At 42.4% G+C, this 24,710-nt stretch overlaps 1 protein-coding gene across 2 annotated transcripts in view; it reads right to left on the minus strand.

Moving 5' to 3' along the window:
• spats2 (spermatogenesis associated serine rich 2) overlaps positions 1-24,710 on the minus strand; it is a 112,109-nt gene that overhangs the window by 36,099 nt on the left and 51,300 nt on the right. For both annotated transcript variants that reach the window (XM_085972842.1, XM_085972843.1), the window contains 5 exons: positions 21,243-21,351; positions 19,235-19,284; positions 14,516-14,777; positions 11,956-12,159; positions 3,469-3,604 (listed from right to left, as the gene is read on the minus strand). In XM_085972842.1, the coding sequence (XP_085828968.1) occupies positions 3,469-3,604; positions 11,956-12,159; positions 14,516-14,777; positions 19,235-19,284; positions 21,243-21,351 (761 nt within the window). The remainder of the gene's footprint in view (positions 1-3,468; positions 3,605-11,955; positions 12,160-14,515; positions 14,778-19,234; positions 19,285-21,242; positions 21,352-24,710) is intronic.

Genomic DNA, 24,710 nt, shown 5'->3' on the forward strand with positions numbered 1-24,710 from the left:
GATCTGCAAAACTGCATGAAGCTGCTCTAATGCACTGCACTGTGAATTTTAACCCCCCAAAATTACAATCTCTAAATGCTAGGCAGTATTTCCTGCCCTTCCAATTAGTTTAAGTTTCGTTTTCATGAAGCTCACATGACAATTGAGGAATGCACTAAGCCCAGGTGCACCTGTTGCTTAGCAATAACTTGGAGCAAATAGCTACATTACAGGTATCTTTACGAGCAATACAACAAAGCAAATGAACCCAGGTGTAAGGAGGAATTACAATGACCTTTAAAGTTGTGGAGAAATGTTCGAAGCATGACAGATACAATCCGTCTCTGGCACGTTAAGATTTTTTTTTTAAAATGAAGACTTCAACCTTTGTGGAGATTTAATGATTAAATTTTGGCTTTTGATTTTATTAATTACAATATCGTGGAACACAATTATTGCTGCGGTGTCTTTGAATTATAATCATGGGCTATTGTGGAAAGTACGGTACAATTTTCACCTTTGCTCTGTAGATCTATTGCAACGTCTCCATAGCTCTGAATGGTCAAAAAACTGTGCAGCGACTAGAGACCTGCGGAGCAATCCAGTGCAATACTAATGCAGAGATAACGCCTTATTCAGTGACGTTTGAAACATTCAAAATAAAATCCATTGAGCAAAAGTGGCTCCAAATGGTCTAAATATAATCAAGCAATCAGTTATGTAGTACAGAATGCAATGTGTGGTTCACAGTAAACTCTGTTACGTCCCCTTCATTTGCTCGGTTAAACGGAGATTTCAAGTTCAACCCACAATAATTCACCACCAATACAATTGATTTGCACGGTCACTGAACTTTCCTCCATGACTGTTGCACAATATAAAGTACTTCCCGAATTTCCACAAAAGGAGGCTGGAGGGTAATACTTCACTTCTCTGCCACACAGGGTTTTTCTGTATGATGCACTCAAGTCACCAGACTGCAACCAACAATTTCATCAGGTCCTAAATGACAATCAAAACCACTGTATGCTGTTGTACTGGTGGTAACGGTTAATTTTCTCATTTCTTCATCGTTAATTTTTTTTTTTTTTTTTTTAATAAAAAGAACTAGTGCAGAAGTTCCATCAATTACTTAAGTTAGGTGGAAGAGCAGAAAATGATTACTTGGACCAGCGGACCTGTTGCTAACCACCGCCCCCCACCACTCATGTATACAGGCCGTACAAGTTTGTTTTAACATGGTACTTATTAACTACATTTTGTGATAAAGTATTTCCTCTGGTCCAGGTAGACCATAGATACGGCTTCCATTGATTTTTTCCTACTGTTTTCAACCTAGTGAATTATGGGGCTCTCATGGTGAAGCTCTGGGATGTAAAAGGCCAAATCTTGGGTTTTATCGTGGATATGTACTCCAGGTCTAAGATCTGTTAGTTTAAATGGGAGATTCACTGAATCTATCACTCTTGAAAGAAGAGTGATGCAAGGTTGTCCACTCTTCATCCTATTTGATGTCTTCATGTGGTGGACGGTGTCAGAAGGGATGGTCTCGGAGGAGTACTGCTGTACTGTTTTTCCCACAGAGGATATCGTGCTGCTGGCAGATTCGCCTGGGGATCTATTGATCTCTACTCACCATCTTGAACAATGGGCTATGCAGTGGGATATGGTGGCGGGCATCAAATACAGCCTTACGGTCCTGTATGGCTTAAGAGGGAGCCTCAAAAGACTGATTGGAAAATACAAGAAATATTGACCCAGAGATACTTCTGCACAAATAATTGAACAGCCACTGTAGTTTCAAAATGATAGAAGCACATCAAAAGTTCAAATCATCATTGGAAGGGAGACCAGTGGCACAATTCCACAGAATGCTTGGCTGTGGGCTCTCCCCATATGACTAAGTTCCTAATTGCAGTAGGGTCATTGAGGTTAAGTGAGCCAAATTGGTGGCTAGTTCAAAAGCTGGACTGGTAGATACCTGCAGACAGGTCACCTTCCCTCCTGACTGGTGCAAAATGAAGTGTACAAGGACACGAGACAAGAGAAAATACTTGGCAAAGCAATTATTTTTACCGCCCAACTCATCAATCCGAGAACAGATTGGGCAAACGACAATCTATTTGCAATGAACACAGAGCAGGAAGCTCCGTGGTTCAAACTCTGACCTGTGCAGGGTGAATCTCAGCCAAGGCAGTGGTTGGGCCACTACAAATGGGTCTTCGTGTAACTGAGCGAAGGAGAGGAGGGGGGGGGCGAAGAAAACTGAAGTCAGCCAGTATTTCCGCTCCAGATCATGATCCACTGACCCTTGCTGGAAAATGCACGTGTATGAATATCAGGCAAGGGCAGGTTTGGGGTTAGTTGCGATGTCCCATACGACTGAACAGCCTGCCAGCACTGAGTGTCGAAGCTCTCACACGAAGCGCACTGGGCTATTGGCTTTCAGGAGGGGGAAGGAGCGACACCCATTCCTTGGGGTTAAAGTTTGGGTTATGAAGTACAAAGAGAGAACTGTACTAGATCACAGGCATTAGAAGTTTACAGAAGGTAGTTTTTGGAAGTGTTCCACAAGAGAAACATATACCGACAGATTTTGACTTTATTGCACCTAAATCCTTATTGAAAGTTGTTTACACTTATTGTAAAAGTTCTTGTATTTGTTATGGGTGCGGTCAGGCAGCAGGATATGACTAAACGCACAGTCAGGATGCAAGGGCTTGGTGACAAAATCTAGCTCTCTATATATTCACGTTGCCAAGAAATATAACAATTGCATAGTGATAAAGCTTTCTTGAAATACTCCTCAGCAATTACTTATCTTGCCTCGGGCTCCTCTATCTACATTTGATTTATTCTTCGATGCGGTTTCCAAATTTTTCTATGGAATCACTGACGCACCCAAAACTGACATCAGCTTGTTCCTGATGCAAAGTAGATTCAAAATGAGGACATCTTCCACTGAGCTGATATTTTTTAAAAAACACACTAGGTAGTGTCATCAGCAGGTATAGTTGGTAGGTTAGTAGTAATTAACAGCTCTATAACTGTTGGGCACGTTGAGGCCCAAATCATGTGCCAGCAGAACGATGAGCTCGCCTCACTCGATGTTGTGAAGCCCACTCATGAATATCATTTAAACACGCTCCCTCCCTTATGGAGAGTATTCGCCCTCCTCCCCACCAAACATTCTACATTTAACATTTATTAAATGAGCATGCAACTGGAATTTAGCAGAGAACGTGTTCAATATGTAAACAGGTTACTGACAGATGAATGCAAACAAATCCAAATCTTTCCCATACATGTCAACACTTGAATGGGGCATCTTAAAAAGGAGTTCAGTATTTAAGGGGGATTGTTAACCACCAATTTATCTTCCACTGAAATTTGTTTTAATTGTGATATTCTTTTCCTTCTTTCACCTGTTTACTACACTGCAGCTCAGCAATTGATTGTGAAATTATTTATTTTCAGTTAATGACCTACCAGTTCTGTAGTTCGGCAAATGCCACCTTCATCTTCTTAATAGAAATGTCCATTTCCTCTTTAATAACCGCCCTGTACCTGGCTAGGGACACAGTACATCGTTGCAAGTCTTTTGCTGATTTCTCTATATTAGCACCTAGGGAAAAAAAAAGTAAATTAAAAGTAAATTCTGTCGACGTACAGCTTATAAATGGGGGGGGGGGGGGGGGGGGGGGGGAGGAAATTTAACCAAAACTATGCCATCAACACAACTGAAATGGTCTGAAACTTTTATGTTAAAACTGTTGCCAATAGCTTACCAACTGTTGTGATTATGCTGAAGACAGAACAAGTCAATGTGCCAAGGTGTGGAAAAAAGACAGCCCTCCATGACTAAGGTCTGTTCATCACACAGATGGTTGATCCCACGATGAAACTACACCCCTCACCATCAGATCGACTTCAGGAGGTACAGTACAGTAATGCTCTTCAATATACCGCACTATGGCTACGACAATAGAGGACTTGTATACAACCTTTTTGCACCACTCCCAAAGATAACATTACTAAGAAAGAAATAACTTGCATTTCTATCGCGCCTTCCACGACCTTAGGACGTCCCAAAGCGCTTCACAGCCAATTAAGTACTTTTGAAGTGTAGTTACGGTTGTAATGTGGGAAATGCGGCAGCCAACTTGCACACAGCAAGCTCCCACAAGCAGCAATGAGACAATGACTAGATAATCTGTTTTAGTGATGTTGGTTGAGGGATAAATATTGGTCAGGACACCGGGGAGAACTGCCCTGCTCTTCTTCAAATAGTGGCATGGGATCTTTTATATCCATCTGAGGGAGCAGGCAGGGCCATGATTTAACGTCTCATCTAGAAGACGGCACTTCTAAGGGGATTTACTGTATTTGCTTTACACTTACTGCTGGCAGAGGCACCTGGTGCAATTTCTTTTATTGGTTAGACTGCCTGCACAGATCTGAGATACATCTTTTATTATTGGCTTGTACGAGGAAGGTATAACAGGCAGAAACAAAGTCCTAAATTGTGACCGAAAAAACAACTGTGCAGTTGATTCTGCTCTGGTGCCAGGGAATCTAGTCTTCAAGCAATATTGCAGAACCATATGAAGCAGTTCTACAACATAAATAGGTCAAAAGATTCTCTGGGCCCAATCATCTTCAACTGCTTCATCAATGCCCTTCCCTCCATCATGTCAGAAGTAGAGATGTTCGCTGATGACTGCACAGTGTTCAGCGCCATTCACAACTCCTCAGATAATGAAGCAGTCCATGCCCGCATGCAGCAAGACCTGAATGACATTCAGGCTTGGGCTGAGAAGTGGCAGGTAACATTCACACCAAGCAAGTGCCAGGCAACGACTATCTTCAACAAGCGAGCGTTGAACCACCACCCCTTGACATTCAACAGCATCACTATCGCCGAATCCCCCACCATCAACATCCTGGGGGTCACTATTGACCAGAAATTTAACTGGACCAGCCACATAAATACTGTGGCAACAAGAGCAGGTCAGAGGCTAGGTATTCTGTGGAGAGTGTCTCACCTCCTGACTTGCCAAAGCCTTTCCACCATCTACAAGGCACAAGTAAGGAGTGTGACGGAATACTCTCCACTTGCCTGGATGCGTGCAGCTCCAACACTCAAAAAGCGCGACACCATCCAGGACAAAGCAGCCCGTTTGATTGGCACCTCATCCACCACCTTAAACATTCACTCCCTCCACCACCGGCGTACCATGGCTGCAGTGTGTACCATCTACAAGATGCACTGCAGCAACTCACCAAGGCTTCTTCGGCAGCACCTCCCAAACCCGCGACCTCTTCCACCTAGAAGGACAAGGGCAGCAGGCGCATGGGAACACCCCCACCTCACACACCATCCTGACTTGAAAGTATATCCCCGTTCCTTCATCATCGCTGGGTCAAAATCCTGGCACTCCCTCCCGAACAGCACTGTGGGAGCCCCCTCACCACACGGACTGCAGCGGTTCAAGGCGGCGGCTCACCACCACCACCTCACTGGCAATTAGGGACGGGCAATAAATGCTGGCCTTGCCAGCGACACCCACATCCCATGAACGAATATTTAAAAAATGTGTATTACACTGGTCATTAGATGAATTTAATTGTGTATTAGCTAGCATAACAAAATGTAGCTGGAAGTAACAAAGATGTCTAAAGTTTGATCCTAATGGCTGTTGGGAGCAAAACCTTGGAGAAACTGTACTGGGGTGATGGGGAAGAAGAACTAGTCAGGACAATGCAGAGTTGACAAAATCAAAGTTCCAACAATCCTGGTTCAGCAAGTGCTGATCATCTGCAGTTGAACCTTTGCAATATGGGACGTGCAGGGAATGATATTGTCTGGCTCCACATACAAATGCAGCAGTGTGTAAAGCTTCACTTCAGACATTCTTTATGGACTTTTTGGGTTTTATACAATGCATGGAGGTGCAGTCACTGCACCTGGGTGTTCTTGAAATAAACTCGGTCCTAATCAGTTGCAGTCATGTACAGGGCTGACAACCAGGCCATATCTCTTCGACGCAGCATAGGGCAGAATCTGGTGTGGAGTGAGCCACCCCCATCAAATCCACTGGTCTACATGGCCTTGTATTGAATCTAACAGCAATAGGATTCCACCAATGGGTAAATAAAGAATTTGTAAAATATTGAAGGTCTGTAAAACATCGATGTTTAAACATTCAAGCCAAATACTAATACTGCTATTTGCTGAAGAATTATCCAGTGTATTGACTAAAGATACAGATTTAAATTACCTGATCTTGTCAGCAGTTTACTGTACAAGATTATGAATGCAGACAAACAGGAAGAGAGCTCCACTTTAGCTCTTCCACAAATCTATTGGTGTACATCTGACTGCACAGGAACACCAGGAGCTGGACACAAGAACAAGACTTGACAAATGGATCCTTTCTCTGTTTGCAAAGCATTATTGCAACACCTAGTTAATATTGTGTGAACAAGCTATGAAGGTAAGATTCTGAGGAGGATTGACAGGGTAGATGCGGAGAGGTTGTTTCCCCCTGGCTGGAGAGTCTCGAACTAGGGGGGCATAGTCTCAGGATAAGGGGTCGGCCATTTAGGACTGAGACGAGGAGGAATTTCTTCACTCAGAGGGTTGTGAATCTTTGGAATTCTCTGCCGAAAAGGGCTGTAGATGCTCAGCCGTTGAATATATTCAAGGGCGAGATCGATAGAATTTTGGACTCATGGGGAATCAAGGGATATGGGGATCGGGCGGGAAAGTGGAGTTGAGGTTGAAGATCAGCCGTACTCTTATTGAATGGCGGAGCAGGCTCGAGGGACTGTATAGCCTACTCCTGCTCCTAATTATGTTCTTGTGTACAAAAAAAACCAAATTGGCCCAGAACTTCGGGTCTCCACAGGTGAGTATGCATGGGGTACTCACCCATAGGCCCAATGGAAGTGCCGGTTTCCTGCATGCGCGGGAAACCGGCACTTCCGTTCCCCTGAAAGAAGGGGTTCAGAAGTCGAACGCGTACGCAGGAGAGGCTGCGCGTGCGCGCATCAAACTTACGGTTTTTTTTTTGCAGGTTTTCCCGGGAGGGTAAGTCTCCAGAAGTTAGACATATAAAAAGCAGTCGCAAGACCTGCTTTTTACAAGGTAAGTGGTGAATTAATTAAAATTAAAACATTTTTTCCACAGGTTTATTATTTTTAAATACTTTAAAGAAAGGCAAGTTTATTTTTAGCCCCGTTAGAAAATAAAATTATTTTTTTCAAAAATTTAAATTGTTTAAAATAGTTATTTCATGTAATTTATAATTTATTTTAAAAATGTGATTTAAAAAAAAATGTATTTGAAGGTTTAGTGATGTTTTGGGGCTTGTAGTATTTATAAGTTTGACAGCACTTCCTGGGATACGCAAGCACTGCGCGCCGGCAGTTGGAGGAGGCCCAGGATCAGAATCCCACGGGGGCCCACAGCACAACGGCCAGCACGCTAGGTAAGTGCAGGTCGGAGGCTTGCACCCGCGTGAAGCCCTCGACCCGAATTTCTGGGCTATTAAAATTAAAAGTCAGCAATTGACAAGAGTGGTTTTGAATAAATTAATCAATAAAATGTTCAGTTACAAAAATCATTGGGTGGCTTCGCCCTAGTTTGACACATTTTGAGGTAATTGGATTACACAGAATACTGCAAATCAGTCACGTTACTGAATGGATGCAATAAAGCAGCTATCAAGCAATTATACACAAATGCACACTGAAGTGCAGTAGACTCATTTTGTTATATTTATTCTTGCTGCTGCAACCCAGCAGGAGGGCAGGATGGATCAAACGTTTTTTGGCTGCTGTTAATACAGTCTACTCCTGTTAATGGAAAGTCATTCCCCCGCGCACCCCCCCCTTCAAAAAAATATGAATTATTAGCAATTTAAGCAAAGCACCACAGGAAGGTTTTTTTAGTTGCACAAATTCAATTAGAATATAGACAAGTAGATTGTACCACTATATTTGGCAGGCAAGATAGACTGATATGACCTCTTCATGAGTACCAGTGTCACTTTACCTAGTGCAAGAGGATGGGAAACATGAACACAACTTTTGTTGTGGCTCTGGCAGGGTAGACACTTCTGTCAATTCTCATGTTCTCTTCCCTTGTGGAGATGGACAAGTTTACCACCATGAATTCCTTTTTCCAGTGGCCAACTCAGAAAACATGTCCCTTACACCAATCACGTTCAAACAACAATTAAGGTGGAGATTTAAGCTTGATGCAGAAGCACAAACTGCAAGAGCAAAGTTTTAGTGGTACGCGAGTGGCTTTTGAACCCAAAGATGGTGCTGCGCCTCAAATCATTCCAATACAAATAGCTATTTCACATCATGTAGAAGCGTGTTTTTTTGGTACCTCTTACACCAGCCATGGCTGAGTGGGTAGCACCCTCACCTCTGAGTCAGGAGGTTGTGGGTTCAAGTCCTACTCCAGAGACTTGAGCACAAACATCTAGGCCGACACTCCAGTGCAGTACTGAGGGAGCGCTACACTGTCAGAGGTGCCGTCTTTCGGATGAGACGTTAAACCGAGGCCCCGTCTGCCCTCTCAGGTGGATGTAAAAGATCCAATGGCACTATTTTGAGCAGGGAAGTTATTCCCGGTGTCCTAGCCAATATTTATCCCTCGATCAACATCACTAAAACAGATTATCTGGTCATTATCACATTGCTGTTTGTGGGAGCTTGCGGTGTGCAAATTGGCTGCTACGTTTCTGACATTATAACAGTGATTACACATCAAAAGTACTTCATTGGCTGTAAAGCGCTTTGGGACGTCTGGTGGTTGTGAAAGGTGCTATAGAAATGCACGTCTCTTTCTTTCTTTACAGTTCTCTATGGCAGTCATAATTCTGAAGGTGGCAGTTAGGCCATGATGAAAGCCCTTGGGTATATTAGTGTACATGACAGGAATGGGCACCTACACAGGGTTTTTTTTGCCAGTATGTTACTAAAACCACAGCCCTTTGTAACACTATTGTGATGTCCCTAGTTGAATAATTTCAGCTTACTGGGCCAGTGATTTCAAATAACAAGCCCTGCAATTTCACACCCTACAAAACCTGTACCGCATGCACAGTTCCTTAGAGTTAGGAACACTACACAATGTCAAGCAAATATCAGTTTCAGATGGGATCTTTTGCCAGTATTTAAGGAGACTGAACTCAAGACCGACCTGGATATTGATTCTGGCCGAGGTGAAGAAAACCCTATATAGATATTTATTACAGCTAAATCATTTGCTTGGAAATCGAGCAAATGAAATTAAAACCCGTAAACTCACTTCTAGCAGCATTCTCACAATTATTCCAAATAACTGCATAACAAGTACTTTTTGTGGGATGAGGAACCTTTCACTTTTTCAAAGCACTGCTTCTTTGTAAATTGGGGGGTTGTAAAGTGCACGGTATCCAAATACACCCGACGGCAACATTGTGATTAGGCCTGTCTATGTGGGGGAGCCTGGTTACTAATCCTGTTTATTCCAAACACTGGAAAAGGTCTGAACCTGGGAAGGCAGTTTATATTTCTTGAGTAATTATAGTTATCAATGTGCATACATTTTGACTGCAACTGGTCATGTGCGTGTCAGCAAGATACCTGATCTTAGCACAGATTTTTAACCCCTTGGCTAACCCATTTATTGCATACTGGGATAAGATTTTCACACGATAATGTCACAGCCAAAACTACCAAAGATATGAAACATTTCACTTTAATCCACATTGCCTCGCAAAATAAGGCTGTTGGGCATTTAACACAAAGCTTGAAAGTTGACCAGAGCGCCTAACTCTAATTGGGGATCACAATGCTCAGCAAATTAACTTTATATAAATTTACTTTCTCATTTGTAGATTCCCAATCAGCGACTTTGCTTCTTGTATTACTAAAATGGCCTCTTGTTTAAATACCAACTGCACATGACAATATTTAACTAAATTCAATCCATCTGCCGAGTGTATCTGAAATTCAACAGATATACAAACTAAACATTAAATACTTAACTAAGCAGATGTGACTCAGCATGTGTGCTTGTGAGATGCACAGCCTGGGCAGTTTTAATACATGCCAATTAACAAAAGACAGCCCAATCAAACTATGGGATGGCTGCAAGGCATTCCCCAAGAGACCCTGCGCATGGATTGTACCATGCGTAAGAATCTTGAAAGAAATGAGTTTGGACAGTCTCAAACCAGCTCACTGTGGACCTGGGATCATAGCACAAGATAGTCCACAAATTGAAAATCTCAAAGGCTGTAAGGACAACTGGCAAAGGAAAGTACACACTGGTGTAAGTTTGGGGTTAATACACCTTATATCAGAAAGAGGGAGCTTTAATCTGCAGCTGAGTTATGCTGAACCTGACCTGGAAGTGCTCGATGCTTGGAGTGGCAAAACTGGAAATGTTCCATTCTCCAGCATCGGCACCCTTGATACCCACAAAAGAATTCACAAAGTACAATTATATGAAGATAAAGAAATGGTGCACAAAGTGACAATACATTCTCGTGGAACAACATGATTCTGGCTGTGATTAATCACATGATGTATTCCTGTTTTCAGCCATGCCATTGTGGGGAGATGTGAGTAACTGTACAAAGCAGAAGCCAGGAATTCACTCATAGGATAGAAGGGTTAAAAAAAATTCAAAGCGGTGTCACACCAGGGTACTCTTGCATATCTCATGGTTAAAAGGATACATTGCCAGAGCACACATGCCGCAAATGCAACAGGTGTTGCAGTTGTACCTTAAGATCCTGTACCAATCCAACACAGAATACCAGATGTGAAGCTTCACAGCAATTCAGCTATATGTGGAACTCTATCCAAGACAGTGTTGTTACTTGGAACATTGCCATCTGTGTGCAGATGGTGAAGTACTGTTAGCCATTGGCAGTTGAGGCCAATTCATTAAATATAATCAGGAAGGAGTTGGATATATTTCTTAAGGCTAAGGGGATCAAGGGATATGGGGAGAAGGCAGGGACAGGGTACTGAATTTGGATGATCAGCCATGATCTCATTAAATGGCGGAACAGGCTCGAGGGGCCGAATGGACTACTCCTGCTCCTATCTTCTGTTTCTATGACTTGGGAAATATGCCTAGCTTGTTGGCATCATAGTACAACTACTCTAAGTCTTTCTGTGCTCCCCGCAAAACTAGGTCAATTTCATAAGCTGTTAGTTTCCCCAGGTACACAAGTTATACCACCGAACATTGAGAAAGACATGAACTAGGAGTGAGGGGGGCCAGGAGGAGAAAATAGGCAATTATACTTTAAACTGGAGGGGGTGTTGAAAAGATTTACAACTGCGAGGTTATACCCATCAGGAAAGAATGAACAGGCTGGGTCTCTTTTCTAGAAGGGGTGACCTAATAGAGGTCTTTAAGGTTATGAAAGGTGTTGATAGAGTGGACAGAGAGAGAGTGTTTCCACTTGTGGGTAAGAGCAAAACTAGAGGCCATCAATACAAGACAGTCACCAAGAAATCAAAGAGAATTCAGAAGAAACTTCTTTACCCAAAGAGTGGGGAGAACGTGGAACTCGCTACCACAGGGAGTGGTTGAGGTGAATAGTATAGATGCATTTAAGGGGAGGCTAGACAAGCATATGAGGGAGAAGGGAATAAAGGGTTATGCTGATAGAGTTAGATGAGGAAAGACGGGAGGAGGCTCGAGTGGAGCATAAACACCGGCATGGACTGGTTGGGCTGAGTGGCCTGTTTCTGTGCTGTACACTATGTAATAATATGTAAACGACCTCCCTACCCAGTAGTTTTCCTAATGCAAGAGTTAATGCAAGTAATATCACATCCAACACCAAACTGGACCCTGGATATGACTAAGATAAAACATTTTTTCCAAATTGGTCTACAAATAGTTCAACAGGGATAAATTAAAGTATTTTAAAATCATGCAAAACTCCTTACCTATTTTTTTATTCTTAGATGAAACAAATGCACCATCGTCTGGCATGACTAAGGAAAGGGAGGCAGAGGACTGTGATGCTGAAGTAGTTCGTGACCTGGACTTAGTTGTATTTCTTTGCTGATGTGTTCTAGAAGAATGGGAACTATGATGACTAGGTTGGAATTTTGACTCTGCTTTACACTTTTCATCTTCTGGTACGGATTCTGAAAAATATTGGTTGAGCGAAGTGTCAGAATGAATGTTGTAGGTAAAAACACACTACATTTTCCCACGTCAAGTATTTCTAGTTTCAGGATAAAATGAGGTGGTTTAGATTTTTAGCGTCTTCTCAACATTGCATTACAGGGGTAAAAGTCACAGAAAGCTCAAAAAGGAAGATTTTATGATCTCAGCTACAGGTTACGTCAAACATCAGGACTTTATACAATGAAACTCGTCCCGTCAAAGATTCACATGACAGAAAGTTTAATTTTTATTAACTAAAATGGATTTTAGTCCAAAGGACCTGATCGAAATAATTCAATCTGTACAGTAGTGGTTCACTAACAAGCAAGCATTTAAAAAAAATAATAAAAGCAGGAGACACTGACGTAAGCAACAATCTGAAGTTCAAGCAGACAACATTTAAGACTACACATTCACACATCTCTCCATTAGCAAACATATTTAGCCTGTAATATATACTATATTACAACAAATTGGTAATAGATGGCTCGCAGCGAGTTACACAGTAATAATTTAATCAAGGGGTTATGATGAAATTAACAAAAGAGCAAAACCTCAAGGCTGAATTAAGGCTTTAAATTCACTGCCAGCAGCGGACAGAAAGCAAAGAGTTGGAATAAACGGGTCGTTTTCCGAGTGGCAGGCAGTGACGAGTGGGGTACCGCAAGGATTGGTCCTAGGACCCCAGCTGTTCACAATATATATTAATGATGATCTGGACGAGGGAATTGGATGTAATATCTCCAAATTTGCAGACGACACAAAGCTGGGTGGGAGGGTATGCTGTGAGGAGGATGTCGTGAAACTCCAGTACGATTTGGACAGGTTGGGTGATTGGGCAGAAACATGGCAAATGCACTATAATGTGGATAAATGTGACGTTATCCACTTTGGTGGCAAAAACAGGAAAGCAGATTATTATTTGAATGGCAATAGATTGAGAGAAGGGGAAGTGCAGAGAGACCTGGGTGTTCTTGTGCACCAGTCGCTGAAGGTAAGCATGCAGGTGCAGCAGGCGGTTAAGAAGGCAAATGGTATGTTGGCCTTCGTAGCAAGAGGGTTCGAGTACAGGAACAAGGATGTCTTGCTACAGTTGTACAGGGCCTTGGTGAGACCGCACCTTGAGTATTGTGTGCAGTTTTGGTCACCTTACCTGAGGAAGGACATTCTTGCCATGGAGGGAGTGCAGCGAAGATTCACCAGGCTGATACCTGGGATGGCAGGAATGACGTATGAGGAGAGATTGTGTCGATTGGGCTTATACTCACTGGAGTTTAGAAGATTGAGAAGGGACCTCATCGAAACCTATAAAATTCTGTCAGGTCTGGACAGACTAGATGCAGGGAGGATGTTTCTGATGGCTGGGGAGTCCAGAACCAGGGGTCATAGTCTAAGGATAAGGGGTAAGCCATTTAGGACTGAAATGAGGAGGAATTTCTTCACCCAGAGAGTGGTGAACCTGTGGAATTCTCTGCCAGAGGGCGGTGGAGGCCAGTTCATTAAATATATTCAAGAGTTGGATATATTTCTTGAGGCTAAAGGGATCAAGGGATATGGGGAGAAGGCAGGGACAGGGTACTGAAATTGGATGATCAGCCATGATCTCATTGAATGGCGGAGCAGGCTCGAAGGGCTGAATGGCCTACTCCTGCTCCTATCTACTATGTTTCTATGTTTTTTTAATATATTGCATGTGTATAAACACATGCATTTTAAAAGTAAGTGTTCATTTTTTGATTTCTGTATTATTGTGTGGTGAGAATATTAAGTGCTTTAGATAGCGTGACATTCATGAAAAATTAATGATAGAGGACTTGAAGATCTAGGACATCACAAAACCAGTACTAGAATATTAAGTTTTGTGTTGGCAGATCAGCAGGAAATAAACTATACAGCGTACCTTAAATGTCAGGAGTGAGATGAAATTCACAAGTTACTTGAGGTTCCATGATAGAATGTCACTACCTGAATTCTCCATTGCATTAGCTTTTCGGCAGCAAACCCAACTGTTACTACACCCAACACACGAGAAAGCAGCTAGTTTGTTAACTCTATTGATTGGGGGGTTCAGGTGGCTGAAGTACTGAAGGCAGCGAGCGTGTTATCATTAACAAGTTTCAGCGGCATATGTAGTTCTCAGTTTACGTAAAATGGAGCACACGGACTTTCTAATTTGGCTTGGCTCGAATTTCAGACAAAAGCCTTCCCATTCCCAAACACAAATCCAGATTTTTACAATTATTTGGGAGAGAATGTGTGTATAATAAAATCAAAGAAAATCAGCAGAGTTAAATGTCATTTTCATCAATTAGAGCTAAATTTAGATACACTGACCCATTATACCGTCGATTTCGGGAGTCATCGATTCAGAATCCTCCAGCTCTTGGGCATCCACGGAAAGGATGTCCAGCTGTTCACTGAGAGAATCCACCGATTCATCATCATTCACAGATCCATTGATGTGATAACCATTTATTTCGTCCTTCTCCGAGGAAGCTGCAGAGAGTTCACCATCATTGGCTGCACTTTTACTCGGCTGCAGTTGTCCTGGCTCTGCTTCGACTTGCGGCTTTGGTTTAATTTTCTTCTTTTTGTTCTAGGTATCGTTAAACAGGCAGATGCTTAAAAAATGTTTGCTTTAAAAGGACCTTAAATGCTGAGGGTCTCTATTTTCTTTCAAAGTCACCACTACCTGCGGCAAGATGACAAGGTATACCGATCAGGAAAGGATGAACAGGCTGGGTCCCTTTTCTCTTGAAAAGAGAAGGCTGAGGGGTGACCTAATAGAGGTCTTTAAAATTATGAGAGGTTTTGATAGAGTGGATACAGAGAGAATGTTTTCACTTGTGGGGATGAGCATAACTAGGGGCCATCAATATAAGATAGTCACCAAGAAATCCAATGGGGAATTCAGGAGAAACTTCTTTACCCAGAGAGTGGCGAGAATGTGGAACTCGCTACCACAGGGAGTGGTTGAGGCAAATAGTATAGATGCATTTAAGGGGCAATTAGATAAGCATATGAGGGAGAAGGGAATAGAGGGTTATGCTGATAGTTAGATGAGGAAAGACGGGAGGAAGCTCGAGTGGAGCATAAACGCCGGCATGGACTGGTTGGGCCGAATGGCCTGTTTCTGTGCTGTATATCCTGTGTAAAGCAGGGGAACACCAGCTTTCCTGAAAGCTTCTTTTGCTACATGTCTTAAGAATGTTTTTTTCTCTACTTTGCATCCAGTGCCAGTATCAAGTATTTGTTGGTTGTATAGGGGTCAGATGCAAAAACGCGCACACACGTATATACACATCTCAAAACAGTCTTGCAAAATTTCACCTCTATTGCAACATTTCCATCATTCCATACAGTTGTCAACAGACTGTCCAGTTTGGAGCAGGATTGTGCTGAAGAAGTCTGTGAAGTGTTAACAGACCTCTCTGCTGGACTTAAACCTTTATCAGGAGATCTAAACACTTCAACTAGATTCCTTTCGTGAAAAAAACCCAGTCTCTGCTGGATATAAACCCAGGCTTCAAAGGTGAAAGGCCTTTATTAACTCTAGTTAAATGCTCTAACCAGTGCTTGAATTTAATAATGAATAGAGCACTAACATTCACATTTTGCTCAGCAGTTAAAGCAACAGCAACCTTTGTGCTTTAGATCTGCGGTAGCTAAAGGCTAGATTCTACTGAAAATGTCATTTCCTCACAATGTGCAAAGCAACTGAAAGCAGCGAGTATGGAATTTTCAGCAAATTTTAGCAATTGCATATTGGTGGGAATTAAATTTCAATAGGCAGTGTATTGCTGTACGACCATGCATTGGTGGGACATGGGTTTCTAACTGCAGTTCCTCATGTGGCAAACACTCAATTCCAGCTGGGCTATCGCAAGAGATACATCAGGTCAATACGACCATGGAATGCCATGTAGAAGCTAGCTACAGAGGCGTTGGAACAAGTGGCCTGCCTGCCCATTCATGTGCAAAAGTTTACCAGAAAATGGGAGATGAAGAACAAAGGCAAGTAAAGGTTATTGTGAACAGCACCAGGGAGACTTAAACAGAGCAAGATTTTTAAAAGGGCATGAATGAGCCTGAACTTAGTGATAAAAGATGAAAAGCAAGCCCTTAGGGGGGCCAGGGTGGGGGTGAAGCAAGTGCTGTGGTGGATTAGCACATTGCCCTTTCACCTTTAAGGCCTGGTATTGAATGTAGTCCACAAAAAATGGAATGGAAGTCTCTTCTCTCCAGCTAGCTGCAAGGTTCTATTTAAAATTAATCTGGATAGTCTCAACCCAGTTCCTAGTTTTCTCAAGTCCACTGCACAAAATCTGCCCACAAACTAAACTGAGAATAAAAAAAACATGCATTAGCATATGTAGGAAAATATAGGAGTGACTGATAAATTTACATATATTTCAATTGAGACAATGATTAGATGGTGCAATGTAGCTTGGGTAATATTTGTATATATTAAACTGAGTCACACACACGCACACTTCAACTCTTTCTATAGGAGTCTAGTTAAAATCAACCAGACACTGCCCATTAATGGAATACAAATTCCTGACATTCTTAATTAAAGGGGTTCCAATCATGTGTTCGGAAGGCCATATGCTGCAGCATTAGTAGCATTCCTTTTTTGTTTAATTCATTCACAGGATGTGGGCGTCACTGGCAAAGCCAGCATTTATTGCCCATCCCTAATTGCACGCGAGAAGGTGGTGAGCCACCGCCGCCTTGAACCACTGCAGTCCATGTGGTGAAGGTGCTCCCACAGTGCTGTTGTTAGGTAGGGAGTTCCAGGAATTTGACCCAGCGATGAAAAAGGAATGGCGATATACTTCCGAGTCAGGATGGTGTGCGACTTGGAGGGGAACGTTTCACCGGTGGTGGAGAGAGTGAATGTTTAAGGTGGTGGATGGGGTGCCAATCAAGCGGGCTTTGTCCTGGATGGTGTCGAGCTTCTTGAGTGTTGTTGGAGCTGCACTCATCCAGGCAAGTGGAGAGTATTCCATCACACTCCTTGCTTGTGCCTTGTAGATGGTGGTAAGGCTTTGGGGAGTCAGGAGGTGAGACACTCGCCGCAGAATACCTAGCCTCTGACCTGCTCTTGTAGCCACAGTGTGTGTGTGGCTGGTCCAATTAAGTTTCCGGTCAACGGTGAGCCCCAGGATGTTGACAGTGGGGGACTCGACGTTGATAATGCCATTGAATTTCATGGGGAAGTGATTAGATTCTCTCTTGTTGGAGATGGTCATTGCCTGGCACTTAAGTGGTAAGTAACATTTGCGCCACACATCAGTCCAAGCCTGGATGTTGTCCAGGTCTTGCTGCATGCAGGCACGGGCTGCTTCCTTATCTGAGGAATTGCAAATGGAACTGAACATTATGCAACCAGCAGTGAACATCCCCACTTCTGACCTTATGATGGAGGGAAGGTCATTGATGAAGCAGCTGAAGATGGTTGGACCTAGGATACAGCCCTGAGGAACTCCTGCAATGATATCCTGGGGCCGAGATGATTAGCCTCCAACAACCACAACCATCTTCCTTTGTGCTAGGTATGACTCCAGCCAGTGGAGAGTTTTCCCCGATTCCCATTGACTTCAATTTTAATAGGGTTGCTTGTTGCCACACTCGATCAAATGCTGCCTTGATGTCAAGGGCAGTCACTCTCACCTCACCTCTTGAACCAATGTTTGGACCAAGGCTGTAATGAGGTCTGGAGCAGAGTGGTCCTAGCAGAACCCAAACTGAGCATTAGTGAGCAGGTTATTGGTGAGCAAGTGCTGCTTGATAGCACTGTCGATGGCACCTTCCATCATTTTGCTGATTATTGAGTGTAGGCTGATGGGGCGGTAATTGACCGGATTGGATTTGTCCTGCTTATTGTGGACAGGACATACCTGGGCAGTTTTCCACTTTGTCGGGTAGATGCCAGTGTTGTAGCTGTACTAGAACAGCTTGGCTAGCGGCGCGGCTATTTCCGGAGCACAAGTCTTCAGCACCACAGCCGGGATGTTGTCGGGGCCCACAGCCTTTGCTGTATCCGGTGCGCTCAGCCATTTCTTGATATCACGTGGAGTGAATCGAATTGGCTGAAGACTGGCATCTGTGATGGTGGGAACCTCAGGAACAGACCGAGATGGATCATCCACTCGGCACTTCCGGCTGAAGATGGCTGCGAACACTTCAGCTTTGCCTTTTGCACTCGCATGGTGGACTCTGCCATCATTGAGGATAGGATGTGGCAGGACTGCAGAGCTTTGATTTGATCCATTGGTTGTGGGATCACTTAACTCTGTCTATAGCATACTGCTTCCGCTGTTTAGCATGCATGTAATCCTGTGTTGTAGCTTCACCAGGTTAGCAATTCATTTTCAGGTACGCCTGGTGCTGCTCCTGGCGTGCTCTTCCACACTCCTCATTGAACCCGGGTTAGTCGCCTGGTTTTGATGGTAATGGTAGAGCGAGGGATATGCCGGGCCATGAGGTTACAGATTGTGGTGGAATACAATTCTACTGCTGCCGATGGCCCATATCGCCTTATGGATGCCCAATTTTGAGCTGCTAGATCTGTTCGGAATCTATCCCATTTAGCATGCCACACGACACGATGGAGGGTGTCCTCAGTTTGAAGATGGGACTTTGTCTCCACAAGGACTGTGCAGTGGTCACTCCTACCAATACTGTCCTCAATCCTGAAGTGTTACTGGCATCATTGGACCCCACACACAACCCCCTACAGGGACAATGCAACTTAAGTAACACAATGAGAGTGAAAAGCTATTTATTTTCCATTAATACATAAACAGTCTTCATAAGCATCATTTGGTTGTTTTAACCACTGCTTACAAATTTTCCAATTAGGAAGTCTAAAGAAGGTTGGAAATTGTTTGGGAGGTAGAAGACAGAGTGGGGATCGAGGGAATGCACTTGGATCGTCAGAATGTGACAAGTGGGCTGAGGTAGAGCAATCAGGATCTAACTGAATGGCAGAACAAGCTCGAGGGGCTGAATGGCCTCCTCCTGCTCCTATGTTGCTATGTCCCTTACCTTCTTTTTCCCTGTTACACTCCATTCCTTCAGTACTTCTGTGGCATAACCTTCATGAAATAAAAAAAAAATCATTCAGTGATGATTGCAGGAATTATTCAAAAAGCAGATAACATGTCATGGGGATATACACAGACTTGCCGAATGCCACTAAAAACAACCTGATTTGCAAACATTTTGCATCAGCGGGAATGTGTTTCAGTTGGTGTCTTTTTGGCACAACATAAATGTATGCCATTACACTTTGAAGTGTTTTGTGTTAGTGATAACCATTGGGCATTTTAGCATTGTGTAAATATAGTGTCAAATTTGGTAAAAATCCAAAAAGGAATTTTAAAGTTGAGTTGACAATCCACTTTTGAGAGATAGCAGACATTTGCAACACACCAGAGTCTGCAAGATTTGCAGTTGAAGGAAAATAGGAGGATTTCACAAGCAGGCATTTGTACAAAATGTAAAAGTCACACAATGTCTTTTTTATACCTAACTGAAACAACGTAATAATCAGAGATCATCAGGAAAAAATGATGTTTTTTTCTTCAAAGGTAAAATGCTATGTTTTTTTCTGTTAAAAGTAGATAAATCTGTAACTAAAATCACTAATTTGCTGGAAAAGAAATCAAGCTTCTAATATCGTTTTAAAGTAAAGTTGGAAAACCGAGGATGAAGTGACACTGGCCTTTCACTTTGGGTACCTGGATTCAAATCCAGCCCTAAATGATGGGATGAAAGTCTCCTCTGTCTGTTGGCTGCTGGGGTCCTATCCAAGTTTGGGCAGACTCGATCCAGTTTCTAGTGGGCATTGACCTACAGCACAAAACTAACCCTATTTCAGCACTATTTGGCAATGGCATTCAGATAGGCCCAAGGATGACTGGTGTAGGAAACGGAAATAATGCAACAATGGGTTACAATATTGAAAAAAAAGATACTGCTACTGGATAGCGAGAAAGCAGCCTAAACAGGTCATAGTAAAAGACCTTATTTATGTAACATTTAGAACACAGCACCTTTAATCAGCTCTTACCACTTAGGATAAAAAGGTAATGCAGTTTAATCAAGATGGCAAATCTATCAGTCTGAACCTCTGAAGAGCCAGTCAGTCAGTGTGGGTCTCTACTGTCTTCCTTAGTCTGGGAAAGATTAGTATCCAAGGACAATGCATGGATTTCAGTTTGAAAATATAATGGTTATAATCTGCAGTCAACATTTTGATCTCACTTCTTGGATCTTTTTCAAGCCTTAGGCAAGGATTTTTTTTTTTTTTTTTTTTTTTTAAATTGGCTGGAGAGAAAAGAAAGCAAAGTATACAGGATTTTTTCTTCACAAATCAGTCTGTAACTTTGTTCAGTTCTGAAACGGTCATCGACCAGAAACCTTAACTCGGTTTCTCTTTCCACAGATGATGCCTGACCAGCTGAGTATTTCCAGCATTTTCAGTTTTTATTTCAGATTTCTACTATCTGCAGTATTTTCCCTTTGTTGAAGAACAGCATGCTGTGGGACAACGTCCATTTTAGTTCGGAAAGACAAAAGCTATTCAAAATACAACTGGTGTTGTTTATATGGCTCGTGTCTTTATTTGTTTCAACCACAGCTTTGTTCTTATTCCAGCGTGTTATTTTCTGGTATGAGGAAAAAACAAAAACAATTTATAAAACCAAGCATTAAAAGCACTCCTGCAACTGAAGCTTGTGATGCAGCCTTATGGAGTACATTGTATTGATACCAGAAGTTTAACTAGGAAATAACTGCTAAATGTGGTCACATCTGTCCAGACTTACTGGCTCATTGCAGATCCTTGAAGAACAGGGCTAACCATACAGCTCGTAATTTGAATTTGCATTGTTACTTTTTACACACCTTAGGTCAATGCTCCTGATCTCTGTACCCTTCATTTCAATGGCCATTATTTGAAAATTGCTGTACAGGTTTGGAAGCAAGTTGGATGGAGTCTTGAGAATGAGAAAAATGTAATAAAATCAAGGAAAAAGATAGAGGGTCTTACCTTCCATAAAAGCTTGTACAGCTTTGTCAACACAGTTGTCATAATGTTGCAAGACCAGAATTATCTCATTATTACTCCTGTTAGGAACGATTGCACGGACAGCAGTAATCTGAGGGAAAAAAAAGCACAAACATACATGCTGAGTCTTTGAGTATATTCAAGGCTGAGATCGATAGACTTTTGGACCCATGGGGAATCGAGGGATATGGAGATCGGGCGGGAAAGTGGAGTTGAGGTCAATGATCAGCCATGATCTTATTGAATGGCGGAGCAGGCTCGAGGGGCCATATAGCCTACTCCTGTTCCTAATTTTTATGTTCTTATACTCCAGGGAATATCAAAAGATGATCTGAAACACGATTATAGATTGCATGGTACAAATAGAAGGCCTTAAAAAGGAGAAAAGGCTACAATGTACTGCAACATCTACTGAATTGCAAGCATTTCCCTGAACTTGGTAGTTGGTAATTTATATAAAGTATACTAGACATTATTCTAGTGTAGATACTGGAAACATGCGTATTCAGCTGGATACACGGGGGGGGGGGGTGAAATTAATCTCGCCGGTACGGTAGCGTAAAACGGGCAATGGAGACTTGGCAGCTAGTTTTGCACGCTGCCCAACATGAGTTTCGTTCCCACTAATTCTGAGCTCCATACTCCAAGTACTATAATAAGTACTCTAAATACAATCTCCTAACTCTACTCCCATTGCTTTATCCAAAAACACAAGCACAGATAATCAGCTCAAATGTTCTAATAATTCGTTTGCAGTGTGCTGAAGCTCAAAGCAAGTCAGAAAAGGTGCCCTCTTGGTCACGTTTACAGGTAAATGAAAATCTGCTTCAAAATGGCAGAGTTAAAATCCAATAGCTGAGTTTATGCTGAATAGCAACTTCACTGGGAGGTCTAGAAATCTCTGAATAAAACTAGTTTTTTGGAAGGGCGGAGGATCTGAAATAATGTAATCACCACTGAAGCACAAAAAATTAGCTTGCAGCAATTTATATCCTTAGTTCCCGAAGAGCATTACACTTTCTGGTGTAAAAAGTGGTTTTGTTGCACGGGCATGTAGCGAGTGCATCAAGAATTCTTACTATGTGGCATGTTAATCTGTTACAAATTCAGCATCCTGGCGAGAAACCTGTGCTTTGAACAATGAAGGATCTTGTGTCATGAGCGCTTACAAGAAAATGCTGATGGGGATTAAGTGAATAGGTGTAAGAATGCAATAATGAGATCAATGTACAAATTTGTTTTAAAGTCACTTTGTATGTGAAAAGTAGAAGGAAAACAGCTTTCAGAGAGCAGGAAGGGGGAGAAATAAAACAACCCTTTTTGAAAGTTATACATGATGACTTATGAAAGAAAGTCTGCTTCTGAGCTTGTTTATATCTGAACACTAAATTATTGAAATGATCAATTCAGCTGAGTATGTACACATACACATGCTCCCTTTGTGATAGATGCCCTTTTGTACTCGATGCTTCTATTTATAAAGCTATAAGGACCCCACGTGTGTTTTTAACAGCTTTATCAACTTGTCCTGCCACCGTCAAAGATTTGTGTATGTGAACCCCCAGGTCTCTCTGTTCCTGCACCCCCTTAAAACTTGTTCCATTTAGTTTATATTGCCTCTCCTCATTCTTCCTTCCAAAATGCCCGAGTAAATCTTAATTATTTTTCAGAATGAGGAGGACTGTGCCAGTGCTGGGCAAATGGTACCAATTCCCTCATTTCTGCATTGAAGCCGGCAGCAAGTCACCTTTTATTTCCCTTCAAAATAACCCTAACTTTTCTTTGGAAGGAAAATCAGCTTCTAAATTCATGAGAGAGAGAGAGAGAGAGAGAGAGAGAGAGAGAGAGAGGTTTCAGGAGGGGGTTTCACCAGCAGTACCCACTTTTAAAAAGTAAAACAAAGGGTTACAACAGATTGTCCATGTTTATTTAATAAATAGATGTTTTTGTTCTACCTGATGAATGCTGATGGCATTGCCGAGGAAAAAGAACTGGAAGAGTTAATGAGTGTGATGTGAGGGAGGAGGACCATCAGTTGCTACATACAGTGCATAAATAAAGGCTCAAGAAAAGACATGGTTGAGAAAAGGCCACTTCTTTAGGAATTGCTGCCTCAAAGCAGAAGGGATTACCATAATAGCAAGTATACTTTTACACTGGCAAGCAGTCTGGGATATCCTGAGGATGTGATCGGGCACTATAAAATTGCAAGCTCTTTCTTTCCCTAAACCTTGCAATGTCAGCCCAAGTATTCATTACAGCAATTAAAGGGAATTTGGATAATTTTTCTCGGATGTTCCCGATGGCGGGGAGTCCAGAACCAGGAGTCACAGTCTAAGGATAAGGGGTAAGCCATTTAGGACTGAGATGAGGAGGAATTTCTTCACCCAGAGAGTGGTGAACCTGTGGAATTCTCTACCACAGAAGGCAGTAGAGGCCAATTCATTAAATATAGTCAAGAAGGAGTTGGATATATTTCTTAAGGCTAACGGGATCAAGGGATATGGGGAGAAGGCAGTGACAGGGTACTGAATTTGGATGATCAGCCATGATCTCATTAAATGGCGGAACAGGCTCGAGGGGCCCAATGGCCTACTCCTATCTTCTATGTTTCTCGTACACGTTTAAAGAAAAATGTGACAGGGCATTATGTAACTCCTAATGTAGGAGTACGTACATAAATGTAGACACAGTCAGAGGACTTCATGCTATTGCATCAGGTTGCATTGCTAGATTTGCGCACAGCAAAGTTCCACAAAACATACTTCCATTAATTTCCACCCAATCTACAAACAATTCCCACCTTTGGGGGAGAAACAAAGCCAAGCATTCATCCACATTAACTAGGTTTCTTGCGATAGCCAGATGCAAACTACTATAGAAGATAGATTATGAAAGTAAACTAGCAAAAAATATAAAAACAGATAGCAAGAGTTTCTACAGTTATATAAAAAGAAAAAGGGTGTCTAAAGTGAATGTTGGTCCCTTAGAAGACGAGACTGGGAAATTAGTGGTGGGGAACATGGAGATGGCAGAAACGCTGAACAAGTATTTTGTATCAGTCTTCACAGTAGAGGACACTAAAAATATCCCAACACTGGACAAACAGGGGGCTATGGGGGGGGGGAGGAGCTAAACACGATTAAAATCACTAAGGAGATGGTACTCGGTAAGATAATGGGACTTAAGGCGGATAAATCCCCTGGACCTGATGGCTTACATCCTAGGGTCTTGAGAGAAGTAGCGGTAGGGATTGCGGATGCATTGGTGGTAATTTTCCAAAACTCCCTGGATTCAGGAAAGGTCCCAGCAGATTGGAAAACTGCGAATGTAACGCCCTTATTTAAAAAGGGAGGTAGACAAAAGGCTGGAAACTATAGACCAGTTAGCCTAACATCTGTGGTCGGTAAAATGTTGGAGTCCATTATTAAGGAAGCAGTAACAGAACAT

The sequence above is a fragment of the Somniosus microcephalus genome, chromosome 33 (genome assembly GCF_052327205.1).
Source record: "Somniosus microcephalus isolate GS21.2 chromosome 33, FLI_Smic_1.0, whole genome shotgun sequence".
In the NCBI taxonomy this organism is placed as follows: Eukaryota; Metazoa; Chordata; class Chondrichthyes; order Squaliformes; family Somniosidae; genus Somniosus; species Somniosus microcephalus.